The sequence below is a fragment of the Mizuhopecten yessoensis genome, unplaced genomic scaffold, assembly GCF_002113885.1.
Source record: "Mizuhopecten yessoensis strain PY_sf001 unplaced genomic scaffold, ASM211388v2 scaffold8149, whole genome shotgun sequence".
NCBI lineage: Eukaryota > Metazoa > Mollusca > Bivalvia > Pectinida > Pectinidae > Mizuhopecten > Mizuhopecten yessoensis.
The window spans coordinates 969,456-984,811 of NW_018407403.1; the positions used below are offsets into that span (position 1 = coordinate 969,456).

At 35.6% G+C, this 15,356-nt stretch overlaps 1 protein-coding gene across 1 annotated transcript; it reads right to left on the reverse strand.

Moving 5' to 3' along the window:
- Positions 1–2,578: 2,578 nt before the first annotated feature.
- On the reverse strand, positions 2,579–11,607 carry LOC110455173 (radial spoke head 1 homolog). The gene is made up of 7 exons (XM_021505148.1): positions 11,443–11,607; positions 9,870–9,994; positions 9,199–9,293; positions 8,542–8,768; positions 8,045–8,116; positions 7,216–7,357; positions 2,579–4,012 (listed from the first exon to the last, which is right to left on the reverse strand). Exons 1-7 carry the CDS (start codon positions 11,494–11,496, stop codon positions 3,726–3,728), a joined length of 1,002 nt encoding a protein of 333 aa, XP_021360823.1. The 5' UTR covers positions 11,497–11,607; the 3' UTR covers positions 2,579–3,725.
- Positions 11,608–15,356: the final 3,749 nt, after the last annotated feature.

Genomic DNA, 15,356 nt, shown 5'->3' on the forward strand with positions numbered 1-15,356 from the left:
CCCGACAGAGTATAGAGCCTAACCTCTTATCAAACACTTGATGGAAAGAGGAGATGACCCGACAGAGTATAGAGCCTAACCTCTTATCAAACACTTGATGGAAAGAGGAGATGACCCGACAGAGTATAGAGCCTAACCTCTTATCAAACACTTGATGGAAAGAGGAGATGACCCGACAGAGTATAGAGCCTAACCTCTTATCAAACACTTGATGGAAAGAGGAGATGACCCGACAGAGTATAGAGCCTAACCTCTTATCAAACACTTGATGGAAAGAGGAGATGACCTGACAGAGTATAGAGCCTAACCTCTTATCAAACACTTGATGGAAAGAGGAGATGACCCGACAGAGTATAGAGCCTAACCTCTTATCAAACACTTGATGGAAAGAGGAGATGACCCGACAGAGAATAGAGCCTAACCTCTTATCAAACACTTGATGGAAAGAGGAGATGACCCGGCAGAGAATAGAGCCTAACCTCTTATCAAACACTTGATGGAAAGAGGAGATGACCCGGCAGAGAATAGAGCCTAACCTCTTATCAAACACTTGATGGAAAGAGGAGATGACCCGGCAGAGAATAGAGCCTAACCTCTTATCAAACACTTGATGGAAAGAGGAGATGACCCGACAGAGTATAGAGCCTAACCTCTTATCAAACACTTGATAGAAAGAGGAGATGACCCGACAGAGTATAGAGCCTAACCTCTTATCAAACACTTGATGGAAAGAGGAGTTGACCTGACATCAAAAGGGGAGTTTTGGCAATGTTACTTTAGTTTATTTATACGAAGGTTCTGACTACCCACCTAGCGAGTCTAAAACATTTAAACTGGATCAAAGTTACCGATATTCCGCTTTTAATGTTGTCATGTCTTCTTTTAAGTGAACATTAAGTGTTTTACAAGAGATTAGGATCTATACTTCCCCATATTATTTTTTTCCATTACAGAAACTGTTTTTAAAATCTCGGTTACTGTTAGAGCAAAACAAATAGAAATTTAGGCCACAAGCATACTAATACGTTCTCCAAATTTAGCGCTAGACTGTCCAAGTTTTTAAAGTCTCAGCAATAAGAGTGCCTTTCAACCAAATTGAATCCCACAATTTTAATTTGTCAAATACAAAGCAGGCAATAATTCTGGGAAGCATAGTCTCGGCAATCAGAGGGCTTTGCAGCCAAATTGAATCCCAAATTTTTATTTGTCATACAAAGCAGGCAATTTTTTTTAAATTCAACGTCAAATCATAAATGAGCAAAAAGGTCTGGGAAAAGTTGAAAAAGAAAATAAAAAGACCAGAAGGACAACTAAATGTACATCATGTACCCATCAACGATTATGCAAGTAAATTTTGTTGAGATAGGCCTAAACGTTTATAAGTTGTCGGGAAAGCTTTCATCCATAGGCAGTACACATGGACAAGTTGATTCCAATATATCACCCACCCTAACTTTGTTGGCAGGGTTTAATTAACATACATGCCAGATTTCCTGGAGACTAATCTGTGGGTTTACAATCATTTTAAGGGAATTTGGGTCAAAACAAGGGAGTTTGTTTTATTAGTGCAAGTGGCATTTTTCATGGCAAAAAAAATCTATCTTATTCCACTAATTTAATAAAATAAGTTACAAAATATTTAAGTAAGGATTTTTTTTTGTAAGGATTTTTTTTTTGACTTTACAATTGATAAAAAAATAGCATAAAATTTACAAAACAGAATATCAAATAGTTGAGATAAACTGAAGAAGCAGGATTTATAAAATTTAGTAGGACAGGTCAATATTCACTTCAGCCACAGTACTACTGACGTTAAATTTAGGAGAAAATAAACTTTGATCTGTGTATATTGGTGAGTTTGCAAGGATAACAGTATTATACTTTGTGGGCAATGTAATAGAATCTGGAAACACGCATTTAACAACAGGACAAAAATAATCGGCTTTGAAAACAAAGCAAACTTTGTTCAGCATCAAGCATGGGCTTGTCCCAATATAGACATGATCAGCTAAATGCTACAACTCAAATATTCATTGCTATATATTTACATTTGCACTGCATAGGGCCTAGATAACTCTACTGGTCCCATTGTAACATATTTTCCAATGAACTACAACGGGGATTAGGTCCGTGTAGTGATACACTGACCTAATTACCGCCAAGTGGCGATGTTCCGCTGTGTTGTGTCTTAAAATGTTATTGTATGACAGTTACATCGCTAAATGACCACAACATATATTAAAATGGTCACATGTTAGTATACAAATTGGTAATTGACATATATGCATTTAAATAAAAAAAAATCAATTATTAAATTGATGTGTTTACTGTGGAACTTTCTTGTTTATTGTTTTTGTCGGCCTGGTTGCCCTTGACAACGACTGTGGAATGCGAAATTACCCGGCTGTTCCGAACAATTTACCGCTGACCCAGTCGGTGTGTATAAGAGTTTTAAAACAGCAATTAACAATACTCGCAACATTGCACAACTAATATTGTTGGTTTGGAATATAAATATAAGGATTGGNTCAAAAATATGACAACCAACCTTAACACAACAGACAACAACAACAAATTCTGTTGGTAAACAAAATATTTAATGGATGTACAAATTTACATGTTATAAGATAGCGATAATTTAATGTATTTACAGATGTGAAGAGTTATAAATAAAAAATCATTATCTTGTTCAGAACGACCACACAGACTTGGCTTCCAAATATTTATATATCACAGTATTTGTTTAGTCCAAAACACATTCCCAAAAAAGCCCATGTTTCCAAATATTTTCCCCTTACCAAACAAGTACAATAATGAAAAAGGCACACTTTTTCAATATTAGTAAGTATAGTTGAAAGTATCATATCATGCACGAAATGAAAACTCCATTCTTGCAAGGGAGATAACTCACAAGGTTTTGCAATGTCATTACAAACTTTCAGGAGATAATAACTCAAATCATGGAAATGAGATAAGTCCTATCTTGCAAGGAAGTGAACAAATATTGTGCAAGGGAGCTTACTCTTATTTTGTGAGGGGGGACCAATCATTTCTTGCAAAAGAAGAAAACTTGTGCACTTCTCAACACGATTGTATGCAGAGCTGAAGATGGGGAGACAAATTCCTTTTTCCATATTAACTGATAGAAATGGCAGTCTAATTATAAAGACGGATTTCCCTATAAGTATTGTAGATCTACAAATAACATGGTTTTATGAAAATGTGAATTCAAAACAATTTTTCTTTTGAAGACCTTCATTGTGTGCTCTTAAATACAGAAGCAGTTTATTCCATAATTTTTTGTCTTTGAGCGAACTAGAGTATTTAAATGACCACATTTTATGAATGAACGCTTCCACTATCCTGGTCATTATTAATTCCTCTAGTTATTCACAGTGATGTCATGTTTTGTCAAACATTACAAATACACATCTTCTCTTTTTCAATAGTACTATCAAGACCAGTGTGGAATTCATCATCATCAGCTGATATAGTTTGATGTTTCTTCAATTCTATCAAACCAAGGTATCTCAATCTTGTTCTGTCAACTGTCAGGATATCTATTTCACAGAGATCTATGAAACCTAGGACTGTGGTCAATGTTTTTCCTACTTTCCACAAACAGTTACTTAGTCCAGTTTTTTGCTTGATATCTTACACATTGTCACATCACTTGGTTATATGAGTCCACCCCGTCCCACCCACCCATGTAAAGCTACGCTCCGTTACTCGGCAGGCGCTTCCTGTTCAGCCTGCTCCGTCGGTGCTTCCTCTTGTGGTGCTTCTTCCGCAACTGGTTCTGCTGTCTCACCTTCTGCGGGCGCCTCAGGTGCCTCTGTTGTCTCTGCAGGTGTTTCATCTTTTTGTTCATCACCCTCAGGCTTAGCCTCACCTTCCGTCTCTCCCTCCTGTGGGGCCTCAGCTCCCTCCTCTGGCTTTGTCTCTTCTGCCTGTTGTTCACCCTCGGGGGCCGGTGGTTGAGCTTCCCCTTCAGGAGCCTCTGGTGGTTGTTCTGTAGGAGCAATGTTAAAAGAACATTAATTTTTTGAGGAATTTAATAAGCATTTAAGAGCCATCGTATGAAAATGTTTAGCATTAAAAGATATGTTACATTTTATTTACATTCAAATCAACAAAAGTTAAACATGAACTGTGTAGGGTCAATTTTATAATGCCATATAAAATTGTAAGAATTAGATGCTTCAATTTGAAGGAGCAATTATTAAAATGCCAACAATGACAGAAAGATTTAATTATTGATATTGTCCAAAAAATGAAGAAACTTCATACAAGCTAACATAATTTGTCATTCTTCTGTTGAACAGTTTAATTAGACAACTTAATGTTTGAGTCATTAACACAGAGTCTGTAGAGATAAGATAATTTTCAATTCAAATCTTTCATAATTATTAACTTATAAACAGACACACAGATTGTAGCATAATTTAAAAAAATCTTCATATTTTTTTTTTATATTATTTGAGTTTGAAATTTCCTTCCACAAATTGAAAGAGAACAGCTAGACACACTAGAAAAGTACATACACAACAGTAACACAATATCAGAATTATAATCAAATGTAATTGTGTCTACAACAAATTTTACAATTGTATACACCAACCAGTAAGCTCTGGATCATCTACAGAAACATGATAGGAACTAGACAGTACATCAAAACCTTTGGTTAACAAACATTGTTTTACTTGAACTGGAGTGCATATGTGACTTCTAATTTTTTTAATTTTTTTTTTCCATTTTTTAGTGAACATGCATGTGCAAAATTTGATGCTTAAAAACTATTAAGATATAATTTCATAAGCAACATTCCAGACTACTCTTAGTCTTATATAATATGGTATAATAGTGAGCAATATTAATATGTTTTTAATTTTTATGTCTAACGCTTTGTTTATTTCAATTACATTGTGCTACATTCATATACAGTGCTGAGCTAATTATCTTATTTTTGTAGTAGTCAGTATCAGAAGCAAGCACTAAAACCTGCTGCTTGTGATCATAGCCACATTGCAACATTCATGCAGTGCACATTTAAATGTTCTTCAATGAATTCTTATAAGAGTTTGTGATATGTGACTTTTTTTGAGAACTTAACATATTCTTAAAAAATTAAGATCCTAGGCTATTATTTTTTTTAAAAGTAAAAAATTCAAGCACTGTAATTATTGACCTGCTATATACTTGTAAGCAGTCATGTTTATGCATTGTATAACACTGATACACACTAACATATATCAGATAAAGGTGTGTGCTGAGTTTTTCTACTGTAAAGCATATGGTATGTATATTTCGGCAAAAAAGGAGACCAGATGTTTTTTAAACAAAAAAACTCCAATTAAATGTTTTCACACAAGTTTTATCTACTTATAGGTTATGTATTTTTTTATTTATGTATAATTAGCATTCTTGCAAACTGTTTTAAAGTAATATTTCGAAATATTCCGACATGAAAAACGATAACAATAAAAACATCCAAATGTTTTACAATATTAACTTGGAATTAAACACAAAAAAGTCTGGATCTGAAAGAAAACGATAATTGAACGTAACACGGAAAACACGGGCATGCTACAATAACGTCAACATGAAACGTCAGATAAGCAACAATCTAGCTCCACAATGTTTGAACACGCTGAGAATATCAAATTTCATTCCCCAGGAAAATCAAATCAATGGAAAATAAGTTGAAAAATATTGAATGGCACATGACTAAAATATTTTTGTGGCTATTATAAGTTTAAAAGATTCAGATTTAAAATTTAATGCTTTAGAGAAAAAATGTAATAGATATTCTGAACACAAATTCTTAAACAACAATTTTGTGTGGTCTAAGTGAAACTATATCATTCACTTTGAATTTGACAAAAATATCTTCAAATATTCCTGTGTATTACAGAATTTCAGGGTAAGGACTAATAATCTCATTCACCCCTGAAATTTCATGATGAACTATTCCAACCTTTGAATTGGAAAAGTTTAAATATGTCTTCAGGGGTGAACGAGTTAAAGTTTGTCAACACATTGTGGAACTAGGACAAATGCTGCGTGCTGGACACATGCTAACCAATGATTGACCACTGCTGGACATCATCAATCAATTGTTTACCTGAACATGATTGGATGGGTTAGTGATGTCATGTTAGTGATTAGCCTGGAAAAAAGACAAACATTGAAGGAAATCGGTTTAAAATTCCATACAACATATAGTAGCAGGCGTCAGTCACACCGTCTTTCCATCATTGTTTTAGAAAGAATGGTTTCCAGTTCATGTAAAGTTGTTAAAATACAGTGATAAATCTACTGAGTTCTGAGTATTATATACCCTTAGAACTTTTATGGGACTCAAAATTTCTCGAAATAATTGAATTTAACATTGTGGGACCCATCATTTGTGACAACAGTTGAAAAGGACCCATGAAAATAAACTAGATTAATGACTGGAAATATACATTATTTCTGTTACTGCATCAATGTAATAAATTAATAACATTTATTTGATAAAAAAAATCAAAAAAAATCCGTAATTTCTTTAAAATCTATGTATAATCTCTCTGATGCAGCTGAAGATGGGTTTATTTTGTTTCTGCCATTTTTCATCAATTATCTTTCTAAATAGTAGTTTCAGCTGTCATACCAACATAGAAATGCTTCAGAGATATTTTCCCCACCGTTCTCCTTCTAAGCAGAGATAGGAATGTGATCACACTCACAGACTTGTAGAGTAGTAATACTTTGTGTTTGAGCTCCAATTAACTCATTCACCCCCAAAATTGTATAATGAACTATTCCAACCTCTGAATTAGAAGAGTTCAAATGTGTCTTCAGGGGTGAATGAGTTAAACTCATCATGCAAACATTTACACCATCTTTTGTATACCATTGCTTCCACCAAACCCTAGGCCTCTCCATGTGAAGTAAACATTTCATCAAATAAAAGAAACCTTTTTCCATATCTCATCAAACCACACATGTATGCATCCATTCACCCCTTGAGACCTAAGCTCAACCACCTGGGCCCTAAGCTCCTACCCCGAACCCCAAGCTCCACCTCATGGGCCCTAAGCTCCCCCCCCCCCCCCCCCCCCCCCCCCNCCCCGAACCCCAAGCTCCACCTTCTGGGTCCTAAGCTCACACCTAGGAACCTTAGGTTAGACCAAAACTAAGCACTGCTTCCAATTTCACAAGCTCCATCCTCACCTTGACTTGACTCCTCCTCCTTTGCGGCTTCCTCGTCCTCTTCTTCTGTTTGTAGATGGATGGCTGTCACTTTACCTGCCTTCCACTTGGGGATGATGTTTGCTGACGCCTCCTCATCCTCTGCCCCCTTATCTTCCTTGTCCTGTAGATTCAAGTGTCAATCATTTCATAATGAATTTCAAAATCTCGTGTCACTCGTTCAATCCAGCATGAATGTGAAAGCTGAAGCCTTGAAAGATCGTCTTGATTGAAATGTTTGACACTGAACTTATTATGTTTCATTATAATAAATACAAATTGCAACATGTAACAAATATTGGATAGTATTTCTTTACTTTCTGTCAGTTATTTTCTGGGCCATTTCAAATTTGAGAAAAAAAATTGTCTGTTATTTCAGGTATAATAAATCAATTACACTCCCTGTCAGTCACTTGGCCTCTGACCCCTCCGTTCAATCACTTGACCTCAAACCCATCCAGTCAATCACCTGACCTCTGACCTCTTCTGTCAGTCACTTGACCTCTGACTCTTCTAATCAATCACTTGACCACTAACCCCTCCAGTCAATCACCTGACCTCTGGCCTCCATTGTCAGTCACATGACCTCTGATTCCTCCAATCAATTACTTGACCTCTAACCCTTACAATCAATCACTTGAGCTCTGACCCATCCTATCAGTCACCTGACCCCTCCAGTAAATCACCTGACCTCTTACCCCTCTTGTCAATCACTTGACATCTGACCCCCTCCAGTCAATCACCTGACCTCTGACCCCCTCCAGTCAATCACCTGACCTCTGACCCCTTCCAGCCAGTCATGTCTCCTTACCTGTTCTATAGGGATGTATTCACCATGCTGTTCACATCCAATATCAAACACATATTTTCCCTTTCCCATTGGCTGAAACACAAACAAAACCATTGATGAATAATTTCTATACATACATATTTTATTTTTGAGATATATCAAGGGTAGATGATTTTACCAGCCTTGTATGATTTAATCATAATCTGACTGTCCATTATAAATAAATTGAATTGCCAATTAATTTTCAAATGTCTATAACTTGATCAGAGTAAGAAAATAAATTTTATTGTACTACTATTTATTTCTATATATTTAATATGAATGTCTAAATTTTATCATTATAAGACGGGCAACAATTATTGTAACATGGGCATATAGAAGTATTTCCCACAAATTTGGAAAACTGAGTGAAGCCTAATTTAACTTATTGAGAATTTAAACATGGCGAGACTTGTCTTATCTTTTGGCACGATTATTTTACCGATCTTTACATAATAATTGAGTTGATCACCGCTTACCTTATCATCACGGAATACTCCCACATATTTATGATTGGTGTGCACCAGTTCGCCGTGGCCCTCCCGTTTGCCATTCTGCCACCGTCCGACATATTTTGTGCCTGTTGCGGCGTATGTGTAGGTCCCCTGTCCGTGTCGTACATGATTTTGCCAGTCACCCTCATAAACATCTCCGTTAACATAATAATATTTACCAAACCCACACCGCTGGTCATCTACCCAGCCACCTGCAAAATTAAAATTCAAAAACTTTTCAAATAATGTTCAACTTAGTTTCGTCAAAGACACATTAGCATGGAAATAATTAAACACATCGTGAAGTAAATATTCAAATTTAAAATTAAACCTGTATGGTCATAGGAATTGGAATGAACATTTTTTAATCTGACAACTAAGTGAGGGTCAAACATTTTGAAACAGATATTTAAAACATATTCAGTTTTTTTAATCCCTTTCTATCTCGCCACCTCTATTCAAATTGTTCCACCATCCAACAACCATTTGTAAATTGCACTCCATCCCCCCCCCCCCCCCCCCCCCCCCAAAAAAAAACAACACTTGTACATTGCAACATATTTCCCCTTTATTATCCAAAGCTATGATCAGCTAATCAAGCTGATATTTTTTCCGGAGCGATATAAATGCATGAAATGTTACCTTCATATTTAGAACCATCTGGGTATATAAATGTTCCCTGTCCATGCTTTTTGTTCTTTATGTATTCTCCAATGTATCTGGCACCATTCTTAAACCTGGATAGGAAATAGGAAAACAAAATTAGTGTTACATGTATACCTTTCATATAATATTATTCAACTTAAATTCAGTAATTTTTATATTGCATGAACATCATGCTAATTCTTTAATACATTTTGTATAATAAATGTATATATATATGTAATTGATACTCCATTTGAAAAGCAACACAAAAATGAAGTAACAAGGCCTCAACAATAAATATAAAATAAAAAAAATTCTGGTCATGCACAAACATGTGTGAATTTTTATTTTCCATCCCAGTCATTGTTTATCTTAAGTTCTAAACTATTTTCAAACTTGAAAAAAAAATCAGTATACTAAAGGTAAATTTTATTTAAGGAACATTTTTTGGAATTTGAGCCGGCTAGAAGTCAGTTTTTCTTTTCAGTTTTAAATATAATTCATTCAGAGGCTGGACTTAAGTAGCATTAAATTAGACCAGAAATGTGAATACATCTAGTATACACATTATTCGTTCTTCAATTACAAGAGACAAAAGGTTTTTTAATAATTACTCTGATTATGACATTATGACACCTGGTACGGTTGTACTTGACCCTAACACATACCTATACACTCCCTGTCCGTGTCGTTTACCACAATCATACATTCCTTCGTACGTGTCACCATTTGGCAATGTTGCTTTTCCCTGGCCATGTCTTTCTTCGTTGTCATTTCGTCCACCTTCGTATTCCTACAAAACATAAACAAAACCATGATGTTACAGGTTTTTATTAATTTTAAGCCAGTTGAGTTGTGGATGTCACTAAACATATTAATATTTTCAGACAAGCCTTACAACAACTCGTACAACATTAGGAGAATGATTCAATGGGATAGTTATAATATTTCATAATCCCTGTCAGGAACTTTCTTTATGGAAGAAACTTGTTTAAGTTGCATTCCATTTACACTGACATAAAATTTGTTTAGAACATGTACAAAATTTTAATTTGTGATGGGAGGAAACAAGTGGATTCATTGCAAATCCTTTAAGAGGGATTATTGGTACAGACATATTCCTGAACACCTATTTAGGTATTAACAGGTTGGGGAAAACCACCAACTTGCGTATAATACACCAACTTGCCGATTATAAGCCATTTGGAGTATGGATTAGTTACTAAAAATAACCCAAATCGCTTTAACAGTAACTTTTGCAATATATTATTAAAAATCGCATTAATTTACGACAAGGTAAATAATATTTTGCTAAAATATGTTTACTGAAAGTGTTGGCTACTTAAGAAACTTGATGTAACTTTACCGGATTCATTGCATCTATTTTTGGTACTTTCCCACATGCAAATAAAGTTTTTTTTTGCATATAAGCGACTTGGACTTGTAAACAATTTTAAAAGTTCAGATATAAGTGATTTCGGCTAGTTTTAGTAACAAATCCATATCCCAATTGGCGCATGATCGGTGAGTTTGTGTACTATACGCAAATTAGTGGTTTTCCCCGACCTGATTAAAACGAAATAAAACAATTGCTTGGTTTTACGTCTGCTTTACTACTGAGTAGTTCCGTTGTCCAGCAGTCGAAGAAAAGACGGGAAAATTAGTAGAAGGGATAAAGTATGGAGTGAAGGAATAGAAAAGGGAGACAGGGGAGAGAAAACGAAACAAAATATTTCCTCAATTTCATAGGGTTCTGGTGTTGCCAACGGTTTGTTTTCATTTTGTTTGCCTTTCATATCTTTATCTATAAAGATTTAAGTCTTTCGAAATGCCATTATGACTCTGTATAAAGCCGTATAAAACATTTCTTTATATGTTTTTACATTTAGGAGACTGAAACAATAAAGTTCAACATTTAAAAACCAAGAATTCATGACGCTGATGAAAAGGCCAAAATGTATAGATCTATCAATGAGCCTAGACTGAAAAACTTTTCATAATATTAATAATGACATGTCAGATAAACCTATTAAGTTTTCTACGTACACTTAAGAGTGATTGTTCTAAATATCATTGCTAAATCTAGAAACCGTGTAATTATCATTCAAATGGTGATTATTAACTCGGTAAATATCGTCCAGCTATGGTCATTGCTCATAACCAAATCCAGCATGTTTGATCCGACTCGTTCATTCAGTGAAAATATGGTTTAAATGCGTGCTACCGTTGGTTAGTACTTACGCCTAAGTATGGCCCCTGCTCCTCCTCCATCTCTTCTGATCCGATATCAGACATTTTGTGATTTTAAAGTGACTAAACTTAAGACAAATTAGTTCCTCTTCTTTATCGACTGCTGTCTGCTACCAACAGTAATGGCGGACGACATCAACAACCGTTGCTGGGATACACGCCACCTGGTGACAAAGTTTTCGCGTTGGAGTTACTGCCCTTACAGCACGATCAAGATTATACTTGCTGGGTAGTATAGGCCGAGCTAGACTGTTATCGACGCTTATAACATTATTTACATATCCGAGGTGAACCATTCTAAAACGACAGACTGTGCTAGAACTTGATTCAAATACACGTTTGATTTTAATATTATGTTTTATGAACGACAATATCTGAGAATAATATAGTCTACTAACCGGAAAAGTGTTGTGAAAACATAAATAGATCTACATATATATGTATACCGGTCCCCACAGGCCGTGCCCGCTCCGTAACAAGTCAAGACATAGATCAAAACGCAAAAGAATCAAATGAAAAATGAAAATATAAGTCACAATGAACCGTGAATTTATTTAATTTACATATGGCCAACAGACGCAAGTAGTCTTTTTTTTTAATAATATATTCATATATATCTAACATTTAAGTAGAGTTCTAGAAGATTCTTAAAGTAAATAAACAAAATGTAAAACTTAAAATATAAATAAAACTTTATTTACATTTACATTTTCTGTGCCACATCAAACATTTTTGATTACTTTCGTACGGCTTTTGTAGGATTGATCGGCGTAAGTTCGGCCACGGGGTATGTCCGGCCACCCTGAATTTTTGGTTTTGGGCAAATATTTGATATCTTAGCAGATCAGTTGACTGGGCGGATATTCTCAACGAAAATTTTACAAGGAAAACTCAATTTTTACATTCCTAAAAAGGAGAAAGTAGATCTAGTATCTTAATTTGTGAGCGTAAAGAAAATCATTACCTCAATTCTTCCTAGATTCGTGAATTATCTGTAAGCCGAATCGTTATTTATGGCATACGTGTAACACACTGACTGCTTCGCATAGTGGTATATAAATACAAGTCTAGAATCGACTTTCGTATTATTGAAACATCAATTATGGACAGGTTCGGCCCATGCAACACGCCAATGTCATGGAAAATCGTGAAATTGACTGGGGAATCTGACGTTGCATGCTTTATGACGCCATGATTATGCCGATTCCGACGTGGGCTGAACTTACCCCAGACTGCCTGTCGGAACTCTTCCGATGGAAACAAGATAAACAATTCTTAAAACGACGACCATAATCTTTACTCAAGAAGTAAGGGGTTGACCGCCTCGGTGGCTGATCAGCTGCAATATCATGGTGCATGATCACAGAGTTCAAAAACCTTAAAATAGCACCTCCTCTGACGCTCACCTCACCAGTTGATTCTCACCTTCATTCCATTAACTGATCCATCAAAATTAATCCTCAAGAAGGGTTTGACTGCCAGGAGGCCGAAGGGTAAGGGGCCTTTAGGTCATAAAGTGCGAAACGTTTAAATGATAAAAACGTATCAATGAAAAAACATCTTTTCTTTGATTCGGATCCCCATTTCAGGTTAATGACTACCACCATTTTTCATCAAAATCTTACATATATGATGTACATGTAGTTTCTGAAGCATATTTTCAGAATGTGCACTAAGTGACCCCATATGAGCACACACATTTTTCTTCGCCGGGGTGGGGTTCAGATCCTTTTTGAGCTTATACCCAAAGCATCGTTTAATGGAATGTTCATGAAAATCCACCTGTGAGGAAGGCTTTGGGCTCTGTCCCCTTGCCGAGACGTTTCTACTCCTGCTTAACGCTCAGCAATTTAGGAGTGGGACGACTGGTTCGCCCGTTGTCAGTATAATGTGACCGGTTGAGGTGTCCTGCTGGGTGTCTTCGGCAGTATGTTTCAGACACGAACATATCACAGCCTCCCAAAACACACACCCATACACTACACGCATGCATCTTGCACACAGGGGAGGCCGTCCTTAAATAACAATAGCTGTTGATAGAACGTTAAACAACACTAAACCAAACACCTGTTCGTTTCAGAGTAGAAGCCTTTGTGACGGTTTTGCACTCTGTGACCACATATGGCCCTGCCCCTCAGTCCCCCAACGCAACAGGTCAGCTTTCTGACTCAGCTGACAACAAGGAAGCAAAACTATAAACAAAAGAAAAAAGAAAATAAACGTTCTAAACAATTTTATTGACAAAGTACAAAGCAATATGTATAAAAATTGAATTCACGAAGGGTCACATAACAACTGAAATCGATCTGAACACCATTGATATCTATTTGGGTGTCGTGCTTTATCGGCCAAAATTAGGAAGGAAAGAAAGATGTGATTGTTGGGATTGGGTTCTCAAAATCGTTTCCATTGTTTCTGAACGAGTCGGTTAAGTATTGACTATATACACGCATAGTTTCAAAAATTGTAGTGGTGTATTTCTACTGATGTTTGGCACTCTAAATGTTGCGCAGCGTTATTTCCGTTTCGTCGCCTCAGTTGGACATTTTATGGAAGTTGAAAAGTGTAGTGTGATATTTTCATTATTGATACATGTTCCTTCACAATAATGAAAATCGTTAATTTTACTCAGTAAAGACACATTTTTATGAGGACAGCATTATTTCATTTCATGTTTCGTAATTTAATAACAAACGTCATCAAAGATTCAATTTATGCAAAATGTACGTCAAAAACGACTACTGGAAAAATTTCGGAATTTCCAATTTTTACTGTTTCAAAAGAAAACGTTCTTTCAAATAGATACTTTTCTTTGTACTGTATGACAATTTCGACAAAAATATACAAATAAAACTTTATATATCTCAAATATCTGACAATATCATCCTGTCATCACGATAGGTCCATGCCAACCTTCCTGCTGGGTAAGCGTTACAATATGTTAATAGCGGTTTGTACGTTTGGTAAGTATGCCGATCACTGACCCCAATGAAACTTTTGACGTCATTTGTGCTTCCATAAATCTTGTTTTTAAATCTCTGCATAATTATGGCGCGAATTTATGGAATGTCTTTGAAACGTCGTACCCCGTAGATGTTACAGGTTACGCGAGTTATTGTGACGTTTTTAATGCGAAACAGAATTCTTCATGTTGTGTTATACGATCCATAATTATCATCAGATAAATGAGTTTAAAAAATCGTTTTCTGTGATATATAATGTGTCTTCAAGTACTGAAAACTGAATAATACCGAGATACTGTTAATGTGCGCCGTACGTGTTCTGAACCGGTGTCACCAACATCGCGCGTAACGTCTTTACACTTAGAGGAACTGAGAACATCCACGTATGTACGGGAGGTTTTACTTCATATCACATAGACACAGTAAAATGTGATAGATATAAATAATTAAAAATTGATATAACTGTCCTATCACATAACATTTAACATCACACCGAACCATACATTGTCTGAGAGGTACATAATACATATAATATTCTAAATGAGTGTAATACATTACTTATGATTGTCTAACTGAGTGTTATACATTACATGTGATAGACTAGCTGAGTGTTATACATTACATATGATAGACTAGCTGAGTGTTATACATTACATGTGGTAGTCTTACTGAGTGTTATACATTATATATGATAGTCTAGCTGAGTGTTATACATTATATATGATAGTCTAGCTGAGTGTTATTCATTATATATGGTAGTCTAACTGAGTGTTATACATTACATGTGATAGTCTAGCTGAGTGTTATACATTATATATGATAGTCTAGCTGAGTGTTATACGTTACATGTGGTCGTCTTACTGAGTGTTATACATTACATGTGATAGTCTAGCTGAATGTTATACATTATATTTGGTAGTCTTACTGAGTGTTATTCATTAT

Coding starts and splice junctions, on each gene's coding strand:
- LOC110455173 (XM_021505148.1), bottom strand. CDS start 11,496: ATGTCTGATATCGGATCAGAAGAGATGGAGGAGGAGCAGGGGCCATAC. Junction 9,995..11,442: donor AGCAGGGGCCATACTTAGGC/GTAAGTACTAAC, acceptor TATGTTTTGTAG/GAATACGAAGGTGGACGAAA. Junction 4,013..7,215: donor GGAGGAGGAGTCAAGTCAAG/GTGAGGATGGAG, acceptor TTGCTCCTACAG/AACAACCACCAGAGGCTCCT.